The sequence below is a fragment of the Oncorhynchus clarkii genome, chromosome 7 (genome assembly GCF_045791955.1).
Source record: "Oncorhynchus clarkii lewisi isolate Uvic-CL-2024 chromosome 7, UVic_Ocla_1.0, whole genome shotgun sequence".
Classification (NCBI taxonomy): Eukaryota; Metazoa; Chordata; class Actinopteri; order Salmoniformes; family Salmonidae; genus Oncorhynchus; species Oncorhynchus clarkii.
This window is the reverse complement of record NC_092153.1, coordinates 2,974,934-2,984,381: the sequence shown is the minus strand read 5'-3', so window position 1 is coordinate 2,984,381 and position 9,448 is coordinate 2,974,934. Positions and strand designations below refer to the sequence as shown.

At 45.1% G+C, this 9,448-nt stretch overlaps 1 protein-coding gene across 1 annotated transcript in view; it reads left to right on the top strand.

The window, feature by feature from the left end:
* The first annotated feature begins 4,024 nt into the window (after nucleotides 1–4,024).
* The window catches only part of LOC139412729 (lysosome-associated membrane glycoprotein 1-like), a 17,736-nt gene continuing 12,312 nt past the window's right edge, over nucleotides 4,025–9,448 (top strand). The window contains exon 1 of the mRNA XM_071159403.1: nucleotides 4,025–4,473. Coding sequence (XP_071015504.1) covers nucleotides 4,422–4,473 — 52 coding nt within the window. The 5' untranslated portion in view covers nucleotides 4,025–4,421. The remainder of the gene's footprint in view (nucleotides 4,474–9,448) is intronic.

Genomic DNA, 9,448 nt, shown 5'->3' with positions numbered 1-9,448 from the left:
AGGCCAGGCTACAGGCTGACAGTGCATGGCTCTAGGCCAGGCTACAGGCTGACAGTACATGGCTCTAGGCCAGGCTACAGGCTGGCAGTGCATGGCTCTAGGCCAGGCTACAGGCTGGCAGTGCATGGCTCTAGGCCAGGCTACAGGCTGGCAGTGCATGGCTCTAGGCCAGGCTACAGGCTGGCAGTGCACGGCTCTAGGCCAGGCTACAGGCTGACAGTGCATGGCTCTAGGCCAGGCTGACAGTGCATGGCTCTAGGCCAGGCTATAGGCTGACAGTGCATGGCTCTAGGCCAGGCTATAGGCTGACAGTGCATGGCTCTAGGCCAGGCTATAGGCTGACAGTGCATGGCTCTAGGCCAAGCTACAGGCTGACAGTGCACGGCTCTATGCCAGGCTACAGGCTGACGGGGCATGGTCTAGGCCAGGCTACAGGCTGACACTGCATGGCTCTAGGCCAGGCTACAAGCTGACAGTGCATGGCTCTAGGCCAGGCTACAGGCTGACAGTGCATGGCTCTAGGCCAGGCTACAGGCTGACAGTGCATGGCTCTAGGCCAGGCTGACAGGGCATGGTTCCAGGCCAGGCTGACAGGGCATGGCTCCAGGCTGACAGTGCATGGCTCTAGGCCAGGCTACAGGCTGACAGTGCATGGCTCTAGGCCAGGCTGACAGGGCATGGCTCCAGGCCAGGCTCTTGTCTCCTCTCCATCTCAACTAAAACTAAGTCTGTTTACCAGCAGTTTGCTATTTGAATAATTAAATTATTTCACAAGTACAGAAAAGCTAAGTATTTTAAACTATTGCGGTTCTCATCTTCAGTGAGGCTGCCCCTCCACTCCTCCCAACAGAACAGGATGTATGTGGCTTAGTGATGAGTCAGAGGAGCTGCTGCTGCTTGTAAGTGTTGCGTTTAGAGTAGTCCTCTTATCACACCACCACCCCTACATTCTCAACAAACTTACTGGCCAGGACCCCTGAAGAAATCAACCTTACTGGCCAGGACCCCTGAAGAAATCAACCTTACTGGCCAGGACCCCTAAAGAAATCAACCTTACTGGCCAGGACCCCTGAAGAAATCAACCTTACTGGCCAGGACCCCTGAAGAAATCAACCTTACTGGCCAGGACCCCTAAAGAAATCAACCTTACTGGCCAGGACCCCTGAAGAAATCAACCTTACTGGCCAGGACCCCTGAAGAAATCAACCTTACTGGCCAGGACCCCTGAAGAAATCAACCTTACTGGCCAGGACCCCTGAAGAAATCAACCTTACTGGCCAGGACCCCTGAAGAAATCAACCTTACTGACCAGGACCCCTGAAGAAATCAACCTTACTGACCAGGACCCCTGAAGAAATCAACCTTACTGACCAGGACCCCTGAAGAAATCAACCTTACTGGCCAGGACCCCTGAAGAAATCAACCATGTTGTTTTGGTCAAATAAAACCCGCACACACAGAACACACTTTTACACATTTCAATCTTATTATCTATGATGCCTTGTCACTTAACCTGCCTTCATGTACATATCTACCTCAAATAGCTCGTACCTCTGCACATTGATCTGGTACTTCCTGTATATAGCGCCACATTGATCTGGTACTCCTGTATATTGCTCCACATTGATCTGGTACTTCCTGTATATAGCTCCACATTGATCTGGTACTTCCTGTATATAGCTCCACATTGATCTGGTACTTCCTGTATATAGCTCCACGTTGATCTGGTACTTCCTGTATATAGCTCCACGTTGATCTGGTACTTCCTGTATATAGCTCCACATTGATCTGGTACTTCCTGTATGGAGCTCCACATTGATCTGGTACTTCCTGTATGGAACTCCACATTGATCTGGTACTTCCTGTATGGAGCTCCACATTGATCTGGTACTTCCTGTATGGAGCTCCACATTGATCTGGTACTTCCTGTATGGAGCTCCACATTGATCTGGTACTTCCTGTATGGAGCTCCACATTGATCTGGTACTTCCTGTATGTAGCTCCACATTGATCTGGTACTTCCTGTATGGAGCTCCACATTGATCTGGTACTTCCTGTATGGAGCTCCACATTGATCTGGTACTTCCTGTATGGAGCTCCACATTGATCTGGTACTTCCTGTATGGAGCTCCACATTAATCTGGTACTTCCTGTATATAGCTCCATGTTGATCTGGTACTTCCTGTATATAGCTCCACGTTTATCTGGTACTTCCTGTATGGAGCTCCACATTGATCTGGTACTTCCTGAATATAGCTCCACATTGATCTGGTACTTCCTGTATATAGCTCCACGTTGATCTGGTACTTCCTGTATATAGCTCCACGTTGATCTGGTACTTCCTGTATGGAGCTCCACATTGATCTGGTACTTCCTGTATATAGCTCCATTGTGTATTTCATTCCTCTTGTTACCATTATTTTTTGGTTAGGGGCTTGTAATCAAGCATTTCACAGGGAAGTCTACACCAGTTGTATTCGGCGCAGGTGGCAAATAAAATTTGATTTGATTTTAAATATATGTTTGGGATTCTTACTGCCAAATTGCAGTCTACAAATATTTGTATTATCAGCCCGCATCTGAATCTAGTTGATGATCCCTGGAATAGACGGATGAAGACGAGATAAAGTCAAACTAACTGAAGGCGAGGCACCAGTTGTCTCAAATCTCGCCTTGATATTGCTTATATCCCAAACGGCACCTTAGTCCCTATTTAGTGCACTACTTTTCACCAGAGCCCCTATAGGGAATAGGGTGCTGTGATAGGAGGTCAACATAAAACTATGTAGTGTTGTAGTGATGAAGGTCAGAGTAACAGTACGACTGGAAGTCCAGGCATTCATGGCTTCACTCATTCCTTCCCAGGTTCCGGCACCCCCTCCTCAATTGCTAGAGAGAGAGAAAGTTGGTATACACCCCAAATGACACCCTATATAGTGCACTACGTTTGAACAGAGTCCATAGGATCCATAGTGCTCTGGTCAAAAGTAGTGCAAAATATAGGGATAGGGTGCCATCTGAAACACCGAAATAGTCAGCTGACTGCCCAGGGCGGTACTCTTCCCTGACCTGGCTCCTCACATGGCTCAGTCTCACTGCCGTTCCTCTTTACTATAAGACTCTGACTACTGCTGTCTGCCTTTCCTCTCTACTATAAGACACTGACTACTGCTGTCTGCCTTTCCTCTTTACCATAAGACTCTGACTACTGCTGTCTGCCTTTCCTCTCTACTATAAGACACTGACTACTGCTGTCTGCCTTTCCTCTTTACTATAAGACTCTGACTACTGCTGTCTGCCTTTCCTCTCTACTATAAGACTCTGACTACTGCTGTCTGCCTTTCCTCTCTACTATAAGATTCTGACTACTGCTGTCTGCCTTTCCTCTCTACTATAAGACTCTGACTACTGCTGTCTGCCTTTCCTCTCTACTATAAGACTGACTACTGCTGTCTGCCTTTCCTCTTTACTATAAGACACTGACTACTGCTGTCTGCCTTTCCTCTTTACTATAAGACTGACTACTGCTGTCTGCCTTTCCTCTTTACCATAACTCTGACTACTGCTGTCTGCCTTTCCTCTCTACTATAAGACTCTGACTACTGCTGTCTGCCTTTCCTCTCTACTATAAGACACTGACTACTGCTGTCTGCCTTTCCTCTTTACTACAAGACACTGACTACTGCTGTCTGCCTTTCCTCTCTACTATAAGACACCGGGTTTTATATCTCTCCACATAGATCACAGACAAGTTGTAAAACATTGGCCACCATCCTTTATTTAACCAGACAGGTCACATTGACATATTTTCCAAGTGAGCCAAGACAGCAGTATTCATAGTTAACGCAACATAAAACACATCTACTAGATCATTAGTACTTGTTTATCTGCTATGTACATATGTTTTTTCCTATTTGGGGTTGCTAGGGGCCTCCCTTTGGCCTATAAATAGCTGTTGTTTTTAGCTGACGTTTTCAAATATCCAAAACGAAATAACACATTCTATGATACAGTATTTTACAGTAGATTCTGATTTGAGCAGGGTTTTCCAGTAGTAGCACAGTACTGAGTTGTGTCAGGGAGGGGAGGTGTCGGTCGCCATCGGGCTGTAATAAGAGGGTGTCGCTGGCTGCCTCACGTGACGGTGCTGGGTGGTTCTAAAGCTTGGTTCACGTGACTGGACGTTCCCTCCTGGTATTAAGGACATGAAAGGGAGCGATACTGTCTGACTTCTGCAACCTGCTCCGAAAACAGGACCAAGAATATGAAAAAATATTAAATAACCGCCATATAAAAGGGGACAGAATAACAGGAAAAGGAAGGTCGATTTTTACTTTTCGGGGTTGTTGTTGCACTGCCTGGACAGCTGCTTTGGACAAGCGGTGTGTGCTATCCATTAAACTGAACTCTGGACTTGAAACATGACTCGAACATGTCCATTCCTTGTCGGGATCGCCTGCTTTGCGATTCTTGGTAAGTGGTTATTATAGTGGTGGTCGATCGAGGACCGTTACTGAGACGGAGGGGGAAATGAAACGACGTCATAATCCCCGCTAGTGTTATATTATCGTGTAGTATGGTGATTTGTTAATTCGGCATAAGGAAGTTAGACATAAATAATTATATAGGGGCCTATGACATAAAGCATATTATTTTATTATGTTTTTGGATATACGTTTTATCTATGGACGTTTCGGTGTAACGTGTTTTTTTTTCTCTCTCTCTGACGTATTTGTACACAACATGTTGATTTCGTCATGATGTCCAGGACATGTTGTGTGACAGACAGTAGAAGGTCAAGGGAATCAAATGGGAACAGACAAACGGGCAGTTTGTTTTCCTAAAATCAACAGCGCATCTGTCTCTCTGTCAACCCATTGTTCCGGGAACGCTTCACGTGACCGTAGAGGTGCTTTTGTGTGTTGAAACACTGGAGCCTCTATGACCGACCATTAGCTGGCCGCTCATACTGAGTGACACGAACACACAGATGTGTTGTCACAGCACTGTCAAGTCAACCGACTATAAACTATAGGCCTAATGTAGTTGTGGTTTGGATTTTCTTTCTACTGTTTTGTGGAAAGTTTGTGTGCTGTGCTGCTATTCACGGGCCAGGTCACAGGTCAAAGGTCACAGGTTCATTGACATTTGAAACATTGTCCCTTGCCTTTATTTTGTATTTAATAGTGATAAGATCCAGGCCTACATAAGAACTGGAATCAGGTTGGTGATGTGTGTGTTGTAGTCAACCTGTGATTACAGTGTTGAGTCACAGTCTTCTCTCTACTGCTGTGGAAACAGTATTATAGTGTGGTTGCTCTTTGTTTCAGTGTGTGTGTGTGTGTGTGTGTGTGTTAGGGAGGACGTGAGGCAGGCAGGGTCATGTTCAACTACTGGAGTAAAACTCCCTGAGTCATCATCACACTGGTGCATGAGGCACAGCAGGGCCTGTTGCTCTCTGCTCTCAACCAGGCCAGATAGTTAATGGACATTAATAACCCACTAAATTCTGTTTTCCTGGGACCCAAGCTTAGGAAAATACGCAACTATACATATCGGTACATTTCATTGCCATTATACCTAAAACAAATGCAATATAGACAAACACCATTAAAACACATATCTGTCTAGGTTGGAACTGTTGCTGTTAAAATTCAATAAATACTGAACTGGAACAAACTGATTGATCACATCACACAGATGCAGAACAGACACACTTTTTGATCGTGCAACCCTAAGTAACAGTACAGATGAAGACGAAAAAGGATCAGGCCTACGGTACATCTTACTGTAAAAATGATCAGGCCTACGGTACATCTTACTGTAAAAAGGATCAGGTCTACGGTACATCTTACTGTAGAAATGATCAGGCCTACGGTACATCTTACTGTACAAAGGATCAGGTCTACGGTACATCTTACTGTAAAAAGGATCAGGCCTACAGTACATCTTACTGTACAAATGATCAGGCCTACGGTACATCTTACTGTAGAAATTATTGTTGAATGAAAGTCTAGGTTGGAACTGTTGCTGTTAAAATTCAAGTCATGTTATATTCTGAACTGGAATAAACGGATTGATCACATCACACAGATATAGACCAGAAAACACACACACAGTCCTTTTCTGCTCTATATCTGTGTGATGTGATCAATCAGTTTATTCCAGTTCAGAATATAAAAGATGTAATGTATTTTAACAGCAACATGTCTATTCTGGGCTCTGTTTTTAGACAGTGTAACACTGAGGTCATTCTCAGCCTTGAAACTTTTTCTGTACTTGTTTTTTGTAAGTAATCTAGAGTTGAGAACCCTGACTCACATCAGTATGTGGTGCCAAACAGGACCGCTTCCTGCTGTAGATGAGCAAACCAGAACTGTGTGTGGGTTTGCCTCAAACAGCGTCTTGCTTCAATCAGTTTATTCCAGTAAAGAATAAAAATGATGACTTGTTTTCATCTTTACTGTTACTTAGGGTTGCACTATCAGTAGCTAGCTAACTTGCTTTGACGATGGTTAGCTATTGGCTGTGTACAAGGCCGGGGGATTGTTTGAAAGAGAAACTCACATCAACTACTATGAGAGTTAGTTAGTACTCCCTTATTTCTGTTATAAAATGACAACAAGCTAGTTAACTTTTCCTGAAGCATTCAGCCCTGCTCTGAAAGACCTCCCTGGGTTTACCATCATGCTGTGGATGTTTGCTCAGGACATGTCGTTTAATTAATTTGTTCCTTATGCGAGACTCATTACTAAGCACTTCCACACACAAAAGAAATTGTGGGTGCTCCTCGTTATAAGTTTGTATGAAAGAGAGAGAAACTCATCGCTGTATTTCAGTTTAATGACGATTGAGCTGTCGGAATGTATGGCTAGCTTGACTACATTTGATGACAGCTGGCGAGTGAGAATACCGAGTCATTGGCTGACGGCGCATCATCTGCTGCTGAACTACAGCGCTGCATCGTGAGGGTCGCGGAGTGATCTTCAATTAAAACTGCAGAAAAAAAAGATCCGGTAAATCGCGAAGCACACAGGCTTCTCCCTCTCACACGCGCAGCTGCCAAACTGAGCAGAGACCACTGCATAAGCAGAAAGCGCACTGAACAGAGAGCGGCAGATGCACTTGGCCAAATCAATTCCAGTAATTAATGAAACCAGAGCCAGCATCAGGCCTCATCAGGCTCCCTGCTCTGGAAGCTGATGACCTCATCTTAGATAGACAGGGTGCGTCTTAAGTGGCACCCTATTCCTAATGTAGTACACTACCAGTAACCAGGGCCTATAGGGGATAGTGCACTCCCTTTAACCAGGGCCTATAGGGGATAGTGCACTCCCTTTAACCAGGGCCTATAGGGGATAGTGCACTACTTTTAACCAGGGCCTATAGGGGATAGTGCACTACTTTTAACCAGGGCCTATAGGGCTGCTCAAAATTAGTCCTGGTCAAAAGTAGTGCACTATATAGGGAATAGGGTGTCATTTAGAATGTACTCTTAGTTCATCTGACATTCATTCTGTCTGAAAACAAGTGCTGATTTGGATGAATTGATCCCCTGAGGAGAGAAAGGAAGCCCGTCTAGACTATTGAGGTACGCCCTCTGGTCAGGCACTCCTTAGCCACACACTAATAACCTGACCTTTAACAGCATGTCGATAGACACATATTTAACCCCTCGACCTCTGTGTCCGTTGTGGTAGCCAGCAGGTGTAAATGAGTCTGAATAGTGCCCTATATAGGGTGTGCCATTTGGAACACAGAGCAGGTATTAATAGTCTGTAGTAGGCTGTGTGCCAGACTAGAGGGTTGGTAATACAGGGGGTTGGTAATGGTACATGTGAAGGAGGAGGGAGGGACCTGACAGTTTTACATCTGCACTGTCGTTACATCATCACGGGAAACATTCTAGAACTCCTCTCGTGCTTGGAACTGAACTGCTAGAACTTATTCTGGTCGTACGGACAGATGACGATGCTTCTCAGCTGTGGACGTGAGGGTTCTGGATCATGTTGTAGACGTGAGGGTTCTGGATCATGTTGTAGACGCGAGGGTTCTGGATCATGTTGTAGACGCGAGGGTTCTGGATCATGTTGTAGACGCGAGGGTTCTGGATCATGTTGTAGACGTGAGGGTTCTGGATCATGTTGTAGACGTGAGGGTTCTGGATCATGTTGCAGACGTGAGGGTTCCGGATCATGTTGTAGACGTGAGGGCTCTGGATCATGTTGTAGACGTGAGGGTTCTGGATCATGTTGCAGACGTGAGGGTTCTGGATCATGTTGTAGACGTGAGGGTTCCGGATCATGTTGCAGACGTGAGGGTTCCGGATCATGTTGCAGACGTGTGTTCAGGCTGTGAAATCACTTATCTGTCTATCTAGATTGATATGTGACCTGAGTCCCTGTCTCATCTCATAAATATAAATATATATACACTAAACATAAAGGACCATAAGTAGCATAATGTGAACCACAACACGTGGTCCTTGGATCAATACATACCTGAATGGGCCCTAGCAAACCATATGCTAAAGTCTACTAGTTAACATTATCAAACAACATGGGTTCTACAATCTATTAGCAGTATGTCCTTAATATAGCACAGGACACAGATAACACTCGCTTAGTCAAGAAGGCATTCTGGAGAGTTCTCTGATGGCTACCAAACAATGTCTGGTGTAGTGTGTCTGTATGGTGGCCATCTTTAATATGGTCAGCTGGTGACCATCTGATGTGTCAGTTGAGCGGTCAGGTGACTTGTCAGGTGACTTGGCGGCCATTTTGGAGAAACACTTTGCCACTGTTGATAGTGAGTTTGATAGTGAACTGGGCCTTCAACATGGAATAATCCACAACACTCCAACCTCATGAGATAGAAAAAAAGTTTTATTTTCCTCAAAAACAACTTAATATTAAAGGAGGGTTTTGATTTGACGGCATGCAGATGTGCAGTTTGGCACGAGACGACCGTTACAACAGATAACGTGTTTCACACTTAGACGCGTGACCATGGGTTTCTATTGGAGAAGCAGTTTCTGCCTATCGTCATACTGTACTGTCTTTGGTAATACGACTCAGGTTGGTGCTCAAGTGATGATGATGATGATGATGTCTCTCCCAGGTTGTGTGACTGTAGTCCAGTCAGTCAGGGTTATAGTGATGATGATGATGTCTCTCCCCAGGTTGTGTGACTGTAGTCCAGTCAGTCAGGGTTATAGTGGTAATGATGATGATGATGATGTCTCTCCCCAGGTTGTGTGACTGTAGTCCAGTCAGTCAGGGTTATAGTGATGATGATGACGATGATGATGTCTCTCCCAGGTTGTGTGACTGTAGTCCAGTCAGTCAGGGTTATAGTGATGATGATGATGATGATGTCTCTCCCAGGTTGTGTGACTGTAGTCCAGTCAGTCAGGGTTATAGTGATGATGATGATGATGATGTCTCTC